The 23,127-nt window shown below is 35.8% G+C and overlaps 1 protein-coding gene across 2 annotated transcripts in view; it reads right to left on the minus strand.

Moving 5' to 3' along the window:
* Positions 1 to 9,654: 9,654 nt before the first annotated feature.
* The window catches only part of ZEB1 (zinc finger E-box binding homeobox 1), a 143,977-nt gene continuing 130,504 nt past the window's right edge, over positions 9,655 to 23,127 (minus strand). For both annotated transcript variants that reach the window (XM_056107340.1, XM_056107331.1), the window contains exons 5-8: positions 20,252 to 20,357; positions 14,568 to 16,384; positions 12,259 to 12,439; positions 9,655 to 12,140 (exon numbers count right to left, since the gene is read on the minus strand). In XM_056107340.1, coding sequence (XP_055963315.1) covers positions 11,560 to 12,140; positions 12,259 to 12,439; positions 14,568 to 16,384; positions 20,252 to 20,357 — 2,685 coding nt within the window. In that variant the 3' untranslated portion in view covers positions 9,655 to 11,559. The remainder of the gene's footprint in view (positions 12,141 to 12,258; positions 12,440 to 14,567; positions 16,385 to 20,251; positions 20,358 to 23,127) is intronic.

Raw genomic sequence — 23,127 nt, forward strand, 5'->3', positions numbered from 1 at the left:
CTCTGCCACCCTTGAGTTCATCATTTGCTTGTGCATAAACCTTCATAGCACACAATGATAAAGGTCACATCCCATAATCTGAAATGGAGCTCATACATCTATTCTGTGATCTTCCTTGTCACCTTTCAGATTATTGCAGGAACCTGACAGTCTGTCTGTTATACCTGAATGCCCCTTGTACTTTCCTGCACCTGTAGTTTATAAAACGTTTCCTGGAAAGACATTTTCCCCCCATATTGCAATTGCAATCCTTATAACTCTTTGGAATCAGCTCAAATGTTCCCTGCCTCTTGGAAGCTTTACCTAGTCTTTTAATTCTTTCTCCCCACTGAAGTCTGCAGAACACTAATCCTATGGACCATATGAAAAGCAACACTGCTTCTAAGTTCATTTGACTATAAACACCCTTCACCCAGTAACATTAATATATTAATATCTTAGAAAAATATTTGTTTATTTGTTTGTGGGCCACACCCTGCAATGCTCAGGGCTTACTCTCAGTGGAGCTCAGGGAGCCTGCTGGGATGCTGAGCATGGAACCCAAGTCAGTTGTGTGCAAGACAAACACCCTACCCAGTATTGGAGAAATCTCTACCACAGGGTACACTATGTTCCTGACTGTCACATCCTAATTTATCCAACCACTTATCCAACAAATATTTATTGGTCATCTACTCAGTGATTCAGAGAAGAACAAAGACTTTAGAGGAGCTTAAAGTCTAGTAAGAGAAATAAGGTAGTAAGTGGCAGTTCAAAGTAGATTATGTTATATGCCATAACATGAATACTGGTAAGTTATAATGGAGGCTCAAGAGATAGTAAAGATTATTTAAATTTATTTAAATGTGTCACTCTGTGTCCCCCATGAATCAGATTCCAAGGAAGGACTAAAGGTAGAATTCTATGGAGCTGGTGAGAAAGTTCAGTGGGTAAGGTGCTTGACTTGTATGCAGGCGACTGGAGTTTGATCCCAGCACCCAATAGGATCCCTGGGGCCCACCAAGAGTGATACTTGAGTGCAGAGCGAGGAACAAGCCCTAAGCACATCTGGGTAAGGCCCTCGAACAAATAAAATGAAATAAAGATAGGATCCTATGAGGTGGTTTTGACTAAAATGGATAGGAAGCCAAGACCATCTGAAAAAGCTATAGAGTCACACAAGTAATGCAAGTCTGACACTGAGTGAAGGAAAGGGAATAGGGGAGGGATGGAACTGTGTGCAGCCAAGGGAGACTTGACTAAGCTGTTGGAACTCCTTAGGCTTAAGTCAATGTTAGAGTTATCTGGCTGTTCCAGCAGTAAGCCTGCTTCGGTTTTCTTATCAGAACTGGTCGGTGGGTGGGTAGGTGGGGGGTGCAGTCCATGGACCACATGATCTCTACATAAATACACCAGTAAAGAAAGCCTGGAGTGAAATCATGGGTTTGGAGATCATTTCCCCTCCTGCCATTGTTGCAGGTATGTGAGGTGCATTCCCAGGACTGTGGCAGGGAATCAGGCAGACTTTCCTGGCAGTGGAGCTTGACCTTGATGTATTTTTAGAATACAGGCATGAGGGAGAAGCATGTTCCAGGAAGGAGGAGCAAAAACACAGCAGCAGGGAAGTAGGGAATTGTCCATAGAAAATGATGAGTGTTTCACTCATGGTATGGGATGGTTGTTTAAGTTTAAGAATGTGTTCTGGAGTCAGGAAGTCTGGGCTAAAGTCCCAGCTGATCCTCTAATTTGGGTGAATCACTTGACTTCTATTTGTTTCCATTTCCTTATCTCTAAAATGTGAATAATAAAAAAAGGGAATAATTCTGGGAATTATTGTTATTCCAATAACAACCACTATTAACCCTCTGAGTCTTTGAAACCAGCCAGGTATCCTATGAATCAGTTCTGACACTAACTGTACAGCATTAGCAGACCCTCAAGTTAGGGCTCAGACCCCAATGTTAAGGGCTTAGTGACTTGTCTTAAGTAAACTACTTACGACATTAGCTATCAGTGAGATTACCAGGCTACCTACATCTTCCCCACTGCCTATTAATTCAGGGTTTTCCATTTCCATTACCATTTCCTACATTTCATTCCCATTTCCTACAGGTTTAATTATTCAATAGAACAGCTCCGATAACACAAAACAGTGTTTTATTTAGAATTACCAGTTTATTACAGACGATACAGCTCAGCAACAGCCAACTGGGAGAGATACATGTGGTAAGGCATGAAAATAGGGTGGAGGCTAGTGTACACAGCCTTTTCTGGGAATACTTCTCCTTAACAAATTGACAAGTTTACCAACTTAGATGCTGCAAGTCTCATTATTCAAGGAGCTTCATTACATAGGCATGATTGTTGTTGTCATTGGTCAGTGGTGATTAGTTCTCAGACCCTTTCCTCTCCGTGGAGTTCAGGGTTGGGACTGAAAGTTCCAACCTTTTCATCATATGCATAATCTTACTGGTATGGCCCACCTCTGTCTGAGACTATATATAAAGACAAAACTTAGATCTCCTTGTTAGAACAGGTATGTCTTATAGTGATTTGCTTGAAATAGTAAAAGAAAATAGTGTAATATTATTATACATAAATATATATATATGATTTATTGTCTTAAGAATTTAGAAATGTATAGTTCAGAGTATTGAATACTTATGTACTGTGGTGCAACCATTGCTAGATTCCATAATCCATAATTCCATAATCAGCTGGATTCCATAATCCTTGTCATCTTATAAAACTAAAACTCTACTCACCAAACTCTTCATTCTCCTTTCAGTCCCAGGAAACTACCATTATAGTTTCTGTCTTCATGACCACGACAACTCTAAGTAACTGATGTAATTGAAATTATACATTATTTATCTTTTCCTGACTGGCTTATTTTACTTAACATCCTTAAGATTATTCATAACACAGTTGTTTGTGGATTTATTTCCTTTTAAAGATGTATTACTATTACATAGTACGTAAACACCACATTTTGTGTATCCAGTTATCTGTAAAATGGACACGTGGGCTGCTTTCAGTTTTAGCTTTTGTGACTAATACTGCTATAAACATGAGTGTATAAATATCTTTTTGTGACTCTGTTTTCAATTATTTTAATATATGTTCAGAAGTAGAATTGCTGAATCAAAAGGTAATTATGTGATTGAGGAACTAACACATTGTTTTACACAAGAGGCTATGTAAATATTACATTCCCACCAACTGCACAAACATAGCAATTTCTCTATATCGTAACATTGTACCTTTTAAATAGCAGCCACATATAAATGGGTGCTTTTTATAATAAAAATTGTAATTGGTTGTAATGTTGAAAGACTTTTGGTATTTAATGACCATTTATATAATATCTTTGGAGAAATGTTTAAGTACTCTACCTTTTTTTTTTGGTTATCGAGTTTCTCTGTAAGTCTGGATCTATACTTATCAGATATGTGATCTGAAAATATTTTGTTTACATATTGTGAGTTGCCTTGTTACTCAGTTGATAACTGTAATTAATATCAATAAGTTGATAGTGTTCTTTAATGTACAAAATCTCAAAATCTTCAGGAAGATTTATATATTTTTTTCTATTGCCCCTGTGCCTCCAATATGATGCTTCTATCCTATGTTTGCTTGTGAGATATTTGTTTGTTTGCTTTCTGATCCATTTGGAATTAGTTTCCCTCAAAAACTATGGTCAGAATACAGTCTCATCTTTTCTTTTTCCATTTTTTTAAAGTGGTACTTAGGGCTTACTCCTGACTTTGTGCTCAGAGAACACTCTTGGCGGTGCTGGGCTCCACATGTAAAATAAAAACATTCTAAAAGTGTATATGGTATCTTAAAGGACCCCGGATATCCAAAAAATCCCACGACAGGTCAAAGTTGTGTAATTCACACTGCCTGATTTCAAAACTTTCTATAAAGCTACTGTAGGCACAACTAAAAGATTCTTGCATAAGGACAGTCACATAGGCCAATAGAATAGAGACTAGAAATAAACCATCATATGGTCAAATAGTAGAAATGTATTGTTTAATTTGGGTAGCTACCAAGAAGTGGAATTGCTGGGTTGCATGACATATGTGTTTAACTTTTTAAACATTTATAAACTGTTTTCTAAATCATTGTATTGTTTTAAATTTCCACCACTGATATATGAAAATTTCTGTAGTTTTTGTATTCTAACCAATGTTTGGTATTATTAACAATCTTTTGAATTTAGCCAATTGGTTGCACTTATTGTTAGACCATGGTTTTAATTTTCCTTTCTCTAAATGTTGTTGATAATCTTTTATGTACTTATGTTTGTTTCAATCCTCACAAATTCAAAAATAGTTACTGGTCTACTTACTACTGAGTTTTATGACTTCTTTATATATTCAAAACATACACATTTTAACTGTTTTTTTTTAGCTAAAATTCCCATACCATAGTAACCTATTTAAAATGTAACATTCCATGGTATTTATTGTATTTAGAGTAGTGCATCTGGAACATAATTTCAATACTTCCAAATAATGCCATTTCCATAGAATTTACTGTGCATTCTTTCCTCACCCACATATCTATACAACCACAACCACTAATCTACTCTCTACTTAGATTGTCTTATTTTGGATTTTTAATACAGTATAATACTAATACTGTGAAGTCTTTAATACCCCATCTCTTATAAAGTGTTCAGCATCCATCCAAGTTGTATTATTTACCAATACCCTTTCCATTGTCAAGTAATGTTCTGCTGCACATAGATGAGCATTGGGATTTTTTTCTGCCTTTTAGCTTTTATTATGTTGCTATAAACTTGTATGCAGGCTTTTATGCAGATATGTTCCCCCCCCAACACACACACACACACACACACACACACACACACACACACACACACACACCTGACTGCTGCTACAGCTGGAAATCACTGACGGCACTTGAGACCTTATACTTGCAAGGCAGGCATTTGAATCCACTGAACTATTTCCTTTTTGGAGAAAAAAAGAGGAAAAATATGCAGTCCAATTTATAGATTCTTCTATGATTGATATTTCCTTTTATCTGGAGTACACACATATGTTTGCTTAATCCAAGGTAACAAAGAATTTGTTATGAAAGATATATAATTTTCACACATTTAGGTCATGAATCCACTTTGAAGCGACTTCTGTAGTGGAAGGTAAAGATAATGTAATAAAAACATATTTAAAAAAGATTTTACCATTGGATTATTTTTATATCTTAGTAAAAACTAATTGAGTGTGAATACATGGTACTTTTATTAGTTCTTCTGTTTCTTCAATTACTTGTATATTTTTCACATCAATACTATTTTGTATTGACTATTGCAGCTTTATCAAATCTAGAAAATCAGGTAGTATAAATTTTCCAGCTCAAAATGTAGAGTCAGCTTTTCAGTCTCTAAGATTATGTGGTTGGGATTCAAATTGATCGAATAAATAGATAATCTATCATTAATAATTTATCATTAACACTGTAATGATAGAGCCTTCTAATGCTAACCATGGAATTTCATTTCACTTTCTTTGCATCTTTATTTCATGATTTTTTGAAATTCTTAGTTCTACTTATTCACAAATACAGACTGTACTTTTTAAATAAAATATTTCATCTTATCACTGAATTTTGTATAATGATTTTATCCTGTAATTTAAATCTCACATTTCTGGCATTTTGGGGGGGGAATAAATTTATTATTTTCTATGTGGATAGCAAATACACATACAAATAATTTTATCCAACCTTCACTCTTTATAGCTTCCTTTTATTCCTTTCTCTTGTCCTGCAATATCTGGTGGACCTTCCAGTATGAGGTTTGAATAGAGGTTTGACAGCACATTCTTGCTTGTTCCTGATTTGGTACAAAATATACTTAATTTTCCACAACTGAGTATGATATTACAATAGTATTTTTGTAGATTTCTTGTATCTGGTTGAGGAAATTCCCTTGGAGTTCAAGATTGTTGGAAAATTTAGATTGCTGTTGAATTTTGTCAGATGCTTCTTCTACACTTATTGAGATGATTTTATGGCTTTGACTTTTGCTCTGTAAATATAATGTAGTTCGTTAATTGGTTTAAAGACTTAATCAACTATGCATTCTTGATCTAAATACAAATTTGGTAACTGTATCTTCTTTAAATATACTGCTCAAACTGGTTAATATTTGTTAAGAATTTTTACATTTATATTAAGGAAGGTAAAGGCCCTCCCGTTGATCGTCGATTTGCTCGAGCGGGCCCAGTAACGTCTCCATTGGAGACTTTGTTGTTACTGTGTCTGGCATATCGAATACTCTCGGTAGCTTGCCGGGCTCTCCGAGAGGGGCGGAGGAATCGAACTCGGGGCGGCCATGTTGGCCGCTTGTAAGGCGAATGCCCTACCCGCTGTGCTATCACTCCAGCCCAATATTGTTGTTAGCTTTGGTATCATGTCAACATCACACAGAAAGTCTGAAAGTGATTTGCCTTTTTTTCTGAGTTTCCATAGAGTTGGTGCATTTTCTTTAAATGTTTGGTAAAATTCATTAGTGAAGTCATTTGGTACTGGTTTTCCTTGTGTAACATTTCTTTTTTTTAACCTCAAAATTCAACCTCGAAATTTAATTTCTTTGAACTTGTATTATTTGAGGTTATCTATTTTTATAGTTTGGTACTTTGAGTTTTTCAAGAATTATTTCAGCAGTCAAGGTACTGGAATAAACTTCATTTACTTCCTTTGTTCCCCTCTGTAGGATTTGTAAAGATGTGCCTTTCTTTGTTCTTGCTATTGGTAATTTTATCATTGATCTATCTGACTAGAGATTTATATAGCCAAGAAAAATGCTTTGTTGCTCTTTTCAAAAAATCATATTCTGATTTGTTAATGATTTGTTAATTTGTTAAGACACACACATTTTTTTTGGTGTGTGCCTTTGATTCTGTATTTTATTATTGTCTATGTTAAGCTTGGTTGGGCTCTCCTTTCTGAGTTTTTTATAAAGATGGAAGCTTAAATAGTTGAATTCTCTTTTCTTCTAATATAAGCATTTAGTGTTATAATTTGTGTATACACCAGTTTTGAAATAGTCTCTACATTCTGATATGTAATGTTTTAATTTAGTTCATATTTTGCAATTATATGTTTAAAGCAATGTATTAGAATTATACTAATTTTCAATAATTTAGGGGCATTTTCAATATATATATATATTTCACTTCCTTTGTCATTATATAAAACAACTTGTAATTCTCTTGAATTAAATTGTTCTACAGTTTTTGTTTTCTGTATTTTTTGCTACACCCAGTGATGCTCAGGGATTAGTACTGATTCAGGAGGACCATATGGGGTGCTGGGGATGGAACCCAGGCCAGGAGCGTGAAAGGCAAGCATCTGTCTGCTATACTATCATTCTGAAAAAGCTGTTTTTATGGTTTATAGAATAGATTCTTTACGTATCTCAAATGTTGAGAATAAAACACGAACTTACTTTCTCCTTACTTTGCGTAGCACAATACCCTCTAGTTACATCCAGGTTGCAGCAAACTGCAAGATTTCATCTTCTTGGGGGCTAGAAAGATAGCACAATGGGTAGTGCGTTTGCCTTGCATGTGGCCTACCCGGGTTCGATTCCCAGCATCCCATATGGTCCCCTGAGCACCGCCAGGAGTGACTCCTGAGTGCAGAGCCAGGAGTAACCCCTGTGAATTGCCGGGTGTGATCTAAAAAGCAAAAACAAAACAAACAAAACAAAACAAAGATTTCATCTTCACTTTATAACTGAATGGTAATCCATTGTGTGTGAATGTGTGTGTGTATACACACCTGTACACACACAGATAGATCTCACAACTTCTTTCCACTCATCTAATGTTGGAAAACTGAGTTGTTCCTAGATCTTGGCTATTGTAAATAATGTTGTAATGAACATAGGTGTGAAAGTATCTTTTAGAACAAAATGGCTCTGTTCTTCCGACAAATGGCAAGATGTGGTTGATAGGTCTCATATGGCTTTTCTTTTTTTTTTTTTTTGAGAATTCTTTATACTGTTTTCCATAGACATTGAGCTAGCCAACAGTAGATAAAGTCTCCTTTTCACATGACCCACCGGAATTTGTTGTTTAGGGACTGCTTCCAGTGTGCCATTCACACTGGTGTGGAATAATCTCTGTTTTGATGTGAGCTTCCCTAATAAGCAGTGGTGATCAATACTTCCCCCCATATACCTGTTGGCTATATATATTCATAATAAATATTAGTTTTACATAAGATGTGGTACAAGATTAGTTAAGAACATGGGGATTGCAACCAAACACGACTATATTCAAATACTTATTTTCCTACTTTTCATATATTTAAATATCTTTAAATTTTGTAAGGCTTTTATGAAAGTTATTTTTTGAAAATAGTAGTGAGTAGTTAAGTACCTTTGGGTTAAGAAATAAATAGATAGATGGGGTTACTCTTATCTAATCTGAGTGAATATTGGGTAAATATATGTTTTTCTCTCCAAAATCTGATGAGTAGATTCCTTTAGTAGTCATTTATCTACCCCTATGAATCAAACAATGCCTTCTCTGAGTTTCTTGTTATGATTACAGAGGAATACCTTCCAAGGTTAACTATTATTTATTATTATTTTCTAATCCTGTAGAGAAAATGTGCTTAATGGACAGCTACACTGACAGACAAAATGAAGCAAAATACTACTGAATAAGTATCTAGGAATATGAGGTCCTAGAAAGGGAAATAAGTTCTAAAAAACTGAGGATTAGGTCTACTGGGGGCTCAAACTCCTTCTGGGGATGGTTATACTGGAAGGCCCTGGATGTCTGTGTCATGTCTCATGAAATTAAGTACTAGAAAGAGATGCAGAAATAAACTCAATTAGATTAGAGAGAATTATAAAAAGGTATAATTTATTATTTGCCTATTATGTCTAGTGCTTAATAGGATCTGTTAAGAAATGATTCAACTGCTATAATCAGATACATAAGTGATATTGGGAGCAAAAGGAATAAGAACATAGCTGAGATCTGTTAATATGTAAATTCCATTTTCATAAAAAAATTTGCTGAATAGGGGGCTGGAGTGATAGCACAGCTGGTAGGGCGTTTGTTTGCCTAGCACGTGGCCAACCCGGGTTTGATTCCCAGCATCCCATATGGTCCCCTGAGCACTGCCAGGGGTGGTTCCAGAGTGCAGAGCCAGGAGTAACCCCTGTGCATCGTCAGGTGTGACCCTAAAAGCAAAAAAAATAAAAAATGGAAAAAAATTTTGCTGAATAAAATATTTTTGTACCTATTGGTTCCAGGTGCTCAGGAGGCCTTGGGGATATGAGAGTGCTAATAATTGCATAAAAGCAATGATAAAGAGCTAATAGAGTATAGGGAATGCATCTAAACCCAGGAAACCCTGATGTTACCTGAAAAACCAGACATCATGAGATCAGGTTGGGATCAACGCTGGGAGAATGAAGGATTTCACAAAGAGGGCCTTCTGATGTCACTCCTGAAATTCCCAGAAGCAATCAGCCATAGAAGACCCCACAACTATGTAGTGAAGATCTAAAAAATTTTGCTAGGTTAACCTAAAACAAGTGCAGAGTGACAGTGCAATACTCATTTCATAGAGTTCTCTGAAGAAAATGTTCATGATGATCAAAAGAATGACAGCAGGTCAGGCTTGTTGATGCATTTTATTGTGAGATGGGGAGGTCTGGTAAAAAACTATAAAATTACCATGGTGTAACAAGGAAATTAAAAATGAAGAGTCAGATTTGTAACTTACATACATGAATACAGGAACAAATTGGCACAAAATGTTAAACATTGTTCCCAACACTGTTTATATAAGGTAATCCTAATTTGGCTAAGGAAATGAGTTTTATGGTTAGACTAATTTCTTAATAAAACTGCAGAGCATCATGCTATTAGTCACACAGTGAATTTTAAAATTTAAGAGTTTTATATTAAAAACTGGGTAAAGGTAAAATGACTTGATTGTAGTTGTAAAACTAATACATTCCCATTTAAATTCTGTTCTACAGTCCAAGGCAAGTATAAATGTTAACATAACACTGTTAAATCAAATCTCAATGCAAGAGAACCAATTGCATCTCTACTTTAAATCTTATCAACTTTCCAAATTTTCATACTAAAATATATTATTGTATTAATACAAACTACAGTATTATACACTACACTGTGTAATAAATAAAGAAATATAAAAATAAGACACATAAATATAAAAGTTTTCTAAAACTAAAAGTACATATGTCAGTAAGAAGGGTATTAATACTGCCAGGTTTGAAGACGTACAGTACAAAAATGTTGCACAGATCTATAAACTAAAAGAAATAAAATAATACTGATAGGTAAAATCAGCTAATGTTCTTAATAAACTGGGTCCATAATAACTAACATTTGGAAACAGGTATGAGCCAAATAACAATGGCACGCCCATGTCAAAAATGCAAGTACATGGAGAAAGCAGATTAGAAAATTTCCCTTTCATTTCTGTAGAGAAATTTTGAAAGTCAATTGATGCAAAATGAATACTGAGGAATTAAAGGTGAAATGTCCCAGTGTTTCAGTTTCTCTGACAGAGTCAGTGGTTTTAAGAATTATTTGGAATTTTGATATAACAAATAAAATCAACAAATGCTAGTTATTGTAGGCCACACACTGAACAAAGGCGGGCTAGAGCCTTGAAAAATACTGATAAATGGCACTTACAGCACACAGGTCTTGCTTAAGGCCAAGGGAGATACAAAGCTTCATATCATATCCTTCATATTTGTTATCACATACTCAAACACAATTACAAACACTGATTCTGACGACTCTGCTGTCCTTACCAGTATTAACACTGTTAGTCCCTGCAATCAGAACTCAATGACAATCTTCTGAACTCCATTTTAAACCACATGAGTAAGAAACTTCCTGTTCTTCTATCGGTTTCTTTCTTAAGGCTAACAATACACTTTAAATGATAATACGTTCTACTATGACATCTATATATTAGAAATCACTACCTTCTAGATTGAATTTATAAAAGGTAGTTAGCACGGTTTGGAACTGTATTATACTTCTCTGCGAAGGGAATTTTGTAGTGCAGAAGTTCTCACATTTTAAAAAACATAATAAAATACTGAAGCGGGTTTAGCATATGTTTACCAATAAAAAATTATAAAATTTCTCCCAATTGTACAGCTTAAGAGTAAACCAACATAAGAATGACAATTAATACTGATATAAAAGAAACAATGCCAGAGCTTATCCAATTAATCAGCTTCCTTTAACCTGTTAAACCTTTGCTTTCTGAGTCATTAAAGTTTTCTAATCTGCTTCATGTTACAAACTTGTTCCTAACATTGAAAAATGCATGAGAAATTACTAGGTTGGAGGTTCAGGCACACCCGGATTTTTTTTGTACGTTTTTTTGTATTTTTTTTAAATTTTTACTTTACACAGTAGTGGACAGAAATCACAGTATACAGGTTACCGTGTTTCTATGAAAGCATGTATAATATAGAACAAACTTCATTACCAATCTGAATTTATTTTCCGTCTAGAAAAACTATTAGGCTTCGTTTGTTTTTTCTTCGGACACTTGCTCACTGTTTTCGCTTACTTTTTGTTCCAAGCTGCTTGCTTGATTTACAGCTCCATCATCCTTCATTGGACCTTCAGTTTTGGCTCCTTCTTCTTCATTCTCTGCCTCTTCTACTTCCTCCTCCATCTCCTCCTCCTCCTCTTCACCTTGTGGTTGTTCACATTCTTTTTCTTCCTGCAGTTCCTCCATCTCTTTATCTTCCTCCTCCTCTTCCTCTTTTTCACTCTCTTCATCTTCTTCCCTTGTCAAACTCTCTCTCTCGTCTGAGTCGACCTGAGAGGGAGATGCCCTAGCACCAACATGCTCACTGGTCAGGACTTCCGGTCCTGCCTCTTCCTGCTCTGTACTATCACGTTCTTCAGCTTCTCTCTTGCAATAGGAGTAGCGATGATTCATGTGTTGAGAGTAAGACCCAGAGTGTGAGAAACGCTTTCCACATTTGTCACATTGATAGGGCTTTTCTCCAGAATGTAATCTCATGTGTTCAATCAAATGATGTTTGTGTTTAAAAGCCTTCTTACAGATTCCACACTCGTGAGGTCTTTTACCTGCAAAAGAAGATCACAATCATGAAATTAAGTGATGGTATTAAGCAAACGAAACCATTATAAGGGATTTGGGGGACTTCATATGGGGGAAAGGGTTACATCAGATTTATAGACATACCTGTGTGTTCATATTTATGTCTTAATAATGAGCTACTCTTTTGGAATATCTTATCACACAAATCACAAGCATACATTCCATTTTCTGTCTTCCTCATTTTCTTTTTGGGTGGTGTAGAGTCAGAATCATTCTGATCCTCTACATTTGATACTCCTTCTGAGCTAGTGTCTTGCCGTTCATCCTAAATGAAACCACAAAGAAAATTTAATTTAAAATTAAAAGGTAAACAGGGGGCATAAAGGACAGCATGGGTTAAGCAACTCTATTGATTTATATTTTACAGAACTTTATCACTGATATTATCAGTGATGAGCAAACTCATTACTACAGCTGAGCTCTTGGTGATACTTGGATGACAGGTCAGAGCTGACATCGGCAAAGTAGGATTAGAGGCAATATAGTAATAACTGCAGCAAAATCATGTGCTCAGGGGGCCAGGAGAGATAGCACAGCGTGTAGAAGCTTGTCTTTCACACTGTTGACCCCAGCTCGATCCCTGACACTGCATTAAGTCCTCCACCCTCTGTCAGGAGTGATTCTGGAGTACAGAGCCAGGAGACTCCTAAGCGTAGTAACAGGGTGCATCTCTCAAGCCAAAAATAAAACAACAAAACACTTGGACATTTATATGCCCAACTGATCTTAAAAAGCAAGGAACATAAAAAATGAATATAAAATATATAACAAAGATTTGACTCCATGTGAATGATGAATTTATGAGAAATTGGCAACTGGCAGAAACTTTTAACTAATAGTCTTGCAAAATAGTCACTAATTTTTACCTATATCATTTATCTATTTTTTATTCTGCATTTTGTTATGCAAAATTATTCTATTTTCTAGAGGTGATGTTTAAACTGTATCTTCCAACCTTCAGTTTTTTTTTTATAAATAAAACTCTATAATCACTTTGGAAAGAAAGGCTTGCTTTATCACTTTTCTAAGAAACATGATGAGAAAAACATGCAAGAACTTCTGACTTTTTTTTTCAAGCACCATACCTAGAGGTGTATCCAACTGACAGTGTATCATTTGGATGCTTGGGTTCAGTGGTACTGGGTGAGAGGGGAGTGTCATGCAATGCAAGGAAATTCAATGCTTTTTATATGCTAGGGTATGCTGGGTCACTAAAGCAATATACCTGGAGAATTTTTAAATTTCAGTGAAAGAAAACTGTTCCATATAATGTCAGGAGGGACTTACTAGGCATAAAGATTTTGTGTAGGTTAAAGAATCCTGCAGGAGCTTGTAGTGAAATTAGTTCCACCATTTTATTAGTTTCATCATCAGGATTATTAGAAATTAGTTTCATCATCAAGATTATTTCACCATTTTGCCTTAAAACATACTTAATAACTAAGAGTTCAAATATTTAAAAATATTTATAATGGCATTGCAAGGCTACAGAGATGAAGGAATTGGGTCATCTGTGAGGTGTCAATGGATGCTATGATAATTTGATTGTGTCTACATCAAATTTCAATGAAAGTAATAAAACTGTCATAGCATCCACGGACATCTTAGAGATGTCACACGCACCTTTATCTCTAGTACCTATTTGACTCAATCAAAAGTTGATGGGTAAAATGGGGAGATAATCAAAGTTATAACACAAAAAAGTCTTATCACTGAGGCATACAACAGTGACAAAAAGGCTACCCCAAAATATCATGGATTTGAAGTGAAAGTTAAAGAGGAAAATGCACATGAAGATTCATAACCATGTTTTCTCATATGTATTATTTATAATTAAATGGATCTTAAAAAGATTATAAACGTGTAAACACAGAATTTAGTATGTACAAAGAAGTGATAGCTAAGTTTGTCTGGCATAAACTGCCAGTGAATGGGAACATATCTCCCCTTTTTAAATAATCACAGTCAACCAGACACAATATATTCTGAGTTTTCAGAATATAAGATTAAAAAAAGAAATCTACATCTAAATAGCATTCCATTTCCCCCCTTTACTCTTTATAGCTTCAGTCATAGATTTAGCTGAAACTTATATAAATCAATCATTTTCACAAAAGTATACTTTAAACTTTAGTTGGCAATTATAAAGTTGGTAACAAGCCAGACCTGATGCTATGGAAGTTAAAGAAGACACTTATCTTTTTTTTTTCTTTTGTAATAAAAAGACAGTATTAAAGCAATAACAACTAGCTTTGCTCTACTTTCATTGTTTAAAAAAGATAACTGAAGTAAGTGTAGCATTTTATAAAACAACTCTAGGATAGAAAACACATTTATGAATATGTTTATAATATATATATACACATATATATGTAAATACATATTTTTTTTACCTGATTTCCATTTGGCTGGATAACTTTCAAAGATGGTTGTTGATCTTGGACTGCAGGGCTGACTGTAGTTGAGTACGTGTAAGCCACCTGGGGAATCAGGATAGTCTGCTTATTGGCAGCTAGTGCTCTCAAGCATGGAACACTGTTCTGGTCAGCAATGGCCACAATTGTGGGTAACTGGGCAGTGACGGTAGGTATAGCAATATTTATGGGGTTGGCACTTGGTGGGATTACATTTACAACTGGTTCTGAGTCTGTAACACAACTATCCTTTTGTGGCTCCTTTTTTGCACAAGACAAGTTCAAGGGTTCTTCCTGGACAGAATAAACACTGTTCTGGTAAACACTAGTGATAGTTGACCTTTCCAATAATTCTCCCTGTTGCTTTGGTAGTGAAAGATCAAGAGGTTCTACTTGTGGCTCTTCTTGTGCACCTTCTGCTGTGTACAAGTAACCCTGTGTATTTCTGGATGAGGAAAGGTTCAGAGGTGATGGGGATGATGTACTACTTCTGGAACCGTTAACGGTTGATCCCACTGGTAAAACTGGGGAGTTACTCGTCTTCAGAGGACTTTGTAGATGTATTGTGTTGTCCTGGGATTCACTTGCATTTGTGGATTGAGCCCGATCATCGTTCTTTACAGAGGTGTTTACTTTGCCTGGCTCTGGAGAAGATGGTTCAGAGGACTGCACTGAAATTTGTCCAGCTTGCATCTTTTCAAACCACTTTTTCACTACATCCAGCGGTAGGTTTACTGAATCAGCAATTTTTGAAAGCTCTTCTGCACTTGGCTGTGCATTCAAAGCATAGTATGCTTTCAAAAGAGATAAGAGGTTCTTTAAAGGTGGCTGCGTGGGAGACAAATTTCCATCCCCAGAACCGGATGAAACAGAAGACTCGGGCTTCTCAGTTTCAGGGGCAGGGAGTTGAGGGGGCTGGGCGGACTGCTTTAGGTCATAGTGCTTTAATTCTGGAAGTGCATTAATATCTCCTGGACAATCGTCACACAGAAGGCAAGTGCTATCATTTGCTTCTCCTTCAAAGCTTTTGTCCTTCTCGGATTTAATAGTAAGATCTTCTGGTAACTTTTCGCTTTTGCAGCTGTTTGTAGGAACTGGATTTTCCTTTTTCAAATTCTGAGGAACAACCTGGAGTTGGCTAGGCTGCTCAAGACTGTAGTTAATGATAATTTTGGTTGTTCCATCCTGATCAACCAAAGGAAGACTGATGGCCGAAATAACAGAATGGCCACCCTGTTGTATGGATGAAGCATTGATTGTTTCTTGTTCTTTGGATGCAAGATTGGCTTGATTATTCTCCAAAACTTGCCTTATCACATTACCATCTACTGCCACTTTAAGTACATTCTGAATATCACTTAAATTGATACTTATGGGAGATACCAAACCAACTGTTGGCAGAACAACAGCTTGCACCACACCCTGAGGAGAACTGGTCGCCTGCAATGGGCCACCACCACTGAAGACCCCATTTTGTAAAGGGGTTGAACAGTTGATTCCTGAAGCAACTACTATGGGTTTGAATTCATAATCCACAGGTTCAGTTTTAATTTGGTTTACAGAAAGTTGTTCTTGAAGGGGTTTATTCTCTATCTTTTGCCGTATTTGTGGCCGTGTGGGGCTGCCTGGCGATGCCGAGAGAGATGGTGAGGAACACTGAGATGTCTTGAGTCCTGTTCTTGGTCGCCCATTCACAGGCATCAAGCTGATACATTTCTTACTGCTTATGTGTGAGCTATAGGAACCAGAATGGGAAAATCGTTTCTTGCAGTTTGGGCATTCATATGGCTTCTCTCCTAAACAAAAGCATATATGTTTGTCAATTGTTATGTATCCACATTTTTTTCTGAAATAATATTAATTTAAGAAGAAGTTCTCATGTATGCTTAAGATACAATTTTACTTAGATCACTTAAAGTTCAAAACCTATTAAAGATTAGTATACCCTTACTCTTGGCTACTTTCACTAACCAATATGGAGTTATCCTATTCATATCACATGTATATAATGGTATGGCTAACTTTAGAACTTCAAATAATTCTCAAATACTATAATAATTACAAATACCAAATAATCACTCTTTTATTTCTTTTCTTATCCTGTTTCACAAGCTTAATGCAATTTTTTTCTCAATCCCACAAACGAGAAATTAGTAACAGGAAAGCAAAAAAGTAGTCTCCCATAAGACTGAACAATTATGAATGTCTATACTTGATTGAATAAATCATATGAATACAGAGCATCCATATCCATGTTTCCTTGAAACCATCTCTTAATGTGAATTAAACCATAAATGAATAAAAGATAGTGCTATTATTAAACTTTGGCTTATTAACTGGGATATATATATATATTCTAAGAGATAAAAAGCAATGATCAAGTAGATATACATTCGGTTAGAACTTCAATTTTAGTGACAGTGGCTATGGTAATTTAAACTATTTTTATATTACAACTGATGATACTATATCATACAGGTGTTACATAAGTGTGATTTATTAGAAAAAATTCACAATGTTGAAAAGTTTCTTGCAGATAGAGACCTCCTTTAAAGTGCTTCCCTGGATATTCTAGACATTTGTTGTTGGCATTAAGGTTACTTTGTTAGGAAATCTTGAGGAATACTGAGTTATGTGTTTCATAACTCCCCAAATTCTGCTTTGTTTTTAATTTATATAAGCTTACATTGATTTATAAAACATATATTATAAAGTTTCAGTGTCAATAATGTAGCAACTTCTGGCTCTTATGTGTCATTTTGTTTATCCCTTGTACTGGTTATAGTGCCATTCACAAAGATGGACATCAAAACTTTTTCTGATGAATGGATGGCTAATTGTAGAATTGTAACATGTGGTGTTACTAATTTACCTGTGCTATGTACCTATATGTCAGAGGTTGTATAAAATTTTCTCAAGTGAAAAGTGGCCATATGTGGTAAAGTTTCAGAAGTCATGTTTTTATAAGTCTCGAAGCCACTTTTTATAAGCCACTTTCTGCTTCAACTTCTTGATTCAGAAAGATGTCATTATCTGCTGGACATATATAAGGAAGACATCCCAGGTCTAATAACAACCATGGATTTGGACTCTGGCATTGATTGCCACAGTGGCTTATACTCTTTTCTTAACCTTTCGAACTGTTAGTATTTTGGTGTATAAATCAATGTACCTATATGTTTGGTTTGGTGCTAGCCATTATATAAGATAATAAAAGATAATTCATGATGTAATTTCAAGAAATCCAAAAACTAAGTCAAAGTCAGCTTCTTACTCTTCTGTCTCCCCTGTCTGTTTTTCTTCTGGTGCACACAGAACAAATATAACTTTCCTTCTATTAGTCAGACCAACAAACTGATGCAGTAGTGTCACATGTATCCTGAAATTTCCCTATGTAGGTTAAGTATATTCAGATTGTTTAAACCTGAATGGGACAGTTTTCAGAATCCTTATCTACTTAACTTACCTCTGAAAATGCCAATTTGTCAACATTTTTTTCAGGGAGTTAACTATTATTTAATACTCAAAAATGTGTTATATGAAAATTTCCAGGGAGAGGGCTGGAAAGAGAGTTCAGGCTGTAGAGCACAGACCAAGGATGTATAATCCTGAGTTCAGTCCCCCCACCCTAAGCACTGCCAGTCACACAGGTGAGCTTTGTTGGGAGAAGTCAAAGGAACCCAGAATCTCCAGGTGGGGCCCCAATAAAAGTTTCCAGTGGGGATGAAATGAGATAACGTCTAGAATATTGCTGTTTAACAGTTGACATATTTTGATATTGTTATTTATTTATTTTTTGCTTTTTGGGTCACACCCGGCAATGCACAAGGGTTACTCCTGGCTCATGCACTCAGGAATTACTCCTGGCGGTGCTCAGGGGACCATATGGGATGCTGGAAATCAAACCCAAGTCGGCTGCGTGCAAGGCAAACACCCTACCTACTGTGCTATTGCTCCAGCCCCATTTTTTGATAATATTTTTAGATGAGCTATATACTTCTCTTGCTACAGACACTGGGAAAATAAATGTTTCTCTATATCATATAAAGTATTATAATCTTTACAGAGAGGGGGAAGTATATCCTGGGTAGGGCAATGGCCTAGAAAGTCAGGATGTTTCTTTCAGAGTTCCAGACTTGACATGCACTTTTCAAGTGAGTCTAGACAGTTAAGAAAATTCTCTGAGCCTCCACTTTCTCACCAGTGAAAAATTAGGAAAAGCACCTACCTCATTGAAAGGTCCCATTGACTCAAATGTGTAAAATAAAATAAAACTATTATTTGATGGTCTTGGCACAGTAGTTTCTAAGTGCTTGTGCTCTATCTCTATTTCTTCAAGAACCAGTAACATACAGCCTGCAGACTGATACCTGTCCTCGAACAACATAGTAATCCTATTGGAATAGACCAGACCCTCAAAAAATTGTACACTTGGATTGTTTAGAGATGGACATTTTAATCTGTGGTATGATCTATGCTCCCCAAATTTCTAACATTTATAGATATGTTAATTCTCCTGCCAACTGCAAAAAGACTATTTGTCATCCATTTCACACATTAACTAAAACTAATTTTCTTTCTTTGACCCTGACTTCAACATTTAGAAAAGCATCTTGAATTAGCTGTAGAGCTACACACAATCTCAAATTATTGCCAGTAAAATGGTAAGTTAAAATGTTTTTGATGAAAATTGTTTAATAGCGTAAGAGCAAGTCTGAAGAATCCTGTAGCTGACCCTGAAAGACAATCACCAAGGTCTGAAACACTGATGCATTAAAATATATTTTTGTAGAAATCTTGGCTGGAATATTTTTTAGTGGTAAAATGTATATTATTTAGCTTTTATAGAGTAATACAGTAAAATTTCTAGAAATAGTTTTCAAATGCTATAGAGATATCACTCTCTATCCAAAGCCCCCTTACAGTGTAAGTCAACAAACTAACTTGTACAAAATAAGCAATGTATAGTTACCCATAATTTTATTAGTCAACCAATATATTTCTTAAAACAGTACTGCACTGTAGCACTGTTCTCCTGTTGTTCATTGATTTGCTCGAGTGGGCATCAGTAACATCTCCATTGTGAGACTTATTATTGCTTTGGGCATATGGAATATGCCACAGGGAGCTTGCCAGGTTCTGCCATGTGGGCGGGATACTCTTAGTAGCTTGCCGGATTCTCCAAGAGGGACGGAGGAATCAAACCCGGGTCGGCCGCATGCAAGGCAAACACCCTACCTGCTGTGCTATTGCTCCAGCCTTTCTTAAAATAATTTAAATAATAGGAGACAGATTTCATAGTGTAACAAGGAATGCACTACTAATATTGTCTTCTTTATAGGTTTCGTTCAAGGAAAGGCTCTAAAGAAATGCAAATGTAGCTGTTCATAATTTTATAAACTAGAGATACAAGTTTTAGTTGTATTTCTTATTTAAAGATGCTATATTTGATTAAAATTTGTAGTATGTCAATTAATTTAATGTTTTAAAGCTCAAAATACCCAAACAGCACTATTAATAAAAAAGTAAGATTCTTCAGATTAGTCTTAATTTGAAGAAAAACTAAGGTTTCTGGATCACATGTGCAGATCCTATTTCATAATAGTTATTTATTACCAAAAATGAAATGACATTTAAAGTGTAGGAATAGAACAAATTCTTACCACTGTGGATTCTTAAGTGTTCTTTTAGATGGTGTTTGTATTTAAAAGCTTTTCCACATTCAGTACACTTGAATTTACGATTACCCCCAGACTGTGTCACATGTCTCTGTAAGAAAAAAAACGAGCATTTTATTCCTTATTCAAAAAAATTAGATATAAGAATAATATCCAATTCGTGAAAAATAAGGTTTTGGTGATCATTTTCATTTTGTTTACTGTAAAAAGTATGATAGTAAGAAATTTCTTTTCAGGTAAAGAAAAATCATACTTACGTAAGCCAAGTAGCACTTAGCAAAAATAAGATCCTTTGCTACAAACTTATAAAGGATACCAAACTTATAAAGGATCTGAGTCAAGAACATTACATAATCTGTCTAATGCACAAGTACTAAATAGAAGAACAGATCTGCTGAAGAGAAGAAAAGCTTGGCTTTTATTAATACTTTATTCTGTATCTTTTAAGCTTGCTATTTCCAATCTGCACTTTAGATAATTTTCAACCACAACAGGTAGCCAAACACTGTCAGAAGCAGCCCCAGAACCCTCTCCCTACTTTGTCAGCACAGATGGGGTACAGCCCTAATTAAAAGAGAAAAATTTAAAAATAATTAAAATTGAAAATGCAGAAGAATACTTTTTTTCCAGTAGCTTGAGCAATAATACAGCAGGTAGGGCAGTTTGCCTTGCCTGTAGCTGACCTGGGTTTGATCCCTGACATCGGATGGTCCCCCATCCCTCTGGGAGTGATTTCTGTATGTAGAGCCAGGAGCAATTCCTGAGCAACAGAGGGTGTGCCCTTACACTTTCTCCTCCCTGCACCCCCCCACAAAACCCCTTTTTCAACCAAATATGGAATCTATTTATAGTGTTCTGCCCTTTTTAAAATTAAGTTTCACTTTTATATACTGCAAATATACTCTGAATTTTTAATCTACCCAAAAAAGCACTGCTTAAATGGAAGTATATTGATTCCTGTTCATAAACTTTTGAAGGATCACCATTAACTCCTAAATAAATATGTTGAATTGATTCCAAGTTTTTAACAGTTCTGAGTTTCCAGATTTGCTCTCAACTAGTTTTCTAACAGAAGTCCATCCTTCCATCCTTTACTGGGTCTCATATTTGCACATAAACTTTTCTATTTCTTTGCTTTATAATTTCATTACTTATTTATTGCCTGCTATGCTCATTTACTAGGTTTTAGGCCTTGCTTCATCTAAACCCCTAGGTTGAAACTCAGAATTTATGATGAGAACTCTCAAATTGACATCTCTAGAACTCTCACTTCGATTCTAGACTTATAGTCATCTGTTTTCTTGACACTGCCAGATGGAAGATAATAGATAAATAAACTTTTACATGATAGCGCTGAGATTTAAATTTTTTCTCTTCTAGTTTTTCCTATCTTTGTGAATACTCTTATTTGAGTACTGCTTAGACTCTAAACTCCTGGGTTATTCTGTAATTTCTTTTAATAGCTTCAAAATAAGCCTCCTTGTTTCCACTTTGTCTTTCTTGATCTAGATGTGACTCAAAAGCCAGTGTTCCCTTAAAAATTAAAAAAGAATTCAATATCCCTCAAACACTTTCTCTCATACTTTAGAATAAAATTCTTATCTTGATCCATAAAGTCTCTCTCTCTCTCTCTTTCTCACTCAATGACTTCCCTCAGTCACCAATCTTGTCTTTAATTGACTTTGGCCTTCTTTCAATCCTTTGGAGACACCTGGCTGACTTCGGCCTCGAGTTTTTCCCCTTTCCCCCTGCCCCCTCCCTTGCGAATAAAAGACCCTTCTCCAAATCATTCCATAATTGGTTCTTTTACTTCATTCAGTGTCCCATTCTCAGATTTTCCTACTCTGTATAAAAGGCATTAGCTTCCATCACCTTTTCTTCATACTACTTGTTTTTTATGGTAAATTTTATTTTGCTGCTGTTTTTTTGGCCACACCCAGCAGTCTCAGAGCTCTATGCTCAGGGGACTTATTCCTGCAGGCTCAGGGACCAAAGGGGATTTTGGGGATTGAACCTGGGTTGGCCTCATGCAAGGTAAATGTCTTACCCACTGTATTGTCACTTTGGCCCCTGAATTTATGTTTTATATGACCTACTGATACATGTCCTCTACTACAAGGGTTTTGCTTGTTATTTTAAAGTACCGTACTTTTAACAGAGAAAACAGATCTAAGACCTAACAGAAAACTCAAATGTTTGTTGAATGAATAGGGCATGAGAATTCTTTTCTTTTCCTTTTTTTTTTTAATTAGTGAAACACCATGAGGTACACTTGTAGACTTACAAACTTTTGTGCTTGGGTTTCAGTTATACAATGATCGAGTATCCATCCCTACACCAGTGCCCATTCTCGACCACCAATGATCCCAGTAGCCCTCTCATCCCCCACCCCATCCACCCTACCCCACCCTGCCTCTATGGCAGGGCATTCTCTTTTGCTCACTCTTTCCTTTAGGGTGTTGTAATTTGCAATAGAGGAATTGAGTGGCCATCGTGTTTGGTTTATAGTCTACTTTCAGCACGCATCTTGCATCCTGAGCGAGTCCTCCAAATATCCTTTACTTGGTGTTCCCTTCTCTATCTGAGCTGCCTTTTGGGGCATGGGAATTCTTATTGTTAATCCGTGGCATGATTTTTCAAAGGTCAGCAAGGTGTACAGTCTGTCCTTTATTTGCTGCCCTGGACCCTAACTTACTTATAGGAATTCTGAATTATATTTTTTCCTTGCTGGTCTTTTCATTTATCAAAGATGCTTTCTTACCTTAGTCTGACCACATTTATGTAAAATATATCACATACACATATTCATATATACGTATATATATTATATTCATTAATCAGACACATTATCCCACAGTAAT

The sequence above is a fragment of the Sorex fumeus genome, unplaced genomic scaffold, assembly GCF_029834395.1.
Source record: "Sorex fumeus unplaced genomic scaffold, SorFum_2.1 ptg000007l, whole genome shotgun sequence".
Classification (NCBI taxonomy): Eukaryota; Metazoa; Chordata; class Mammalia; order Eulipotyphla; family Soricidae; genus Sorex; species Sorex fumeus.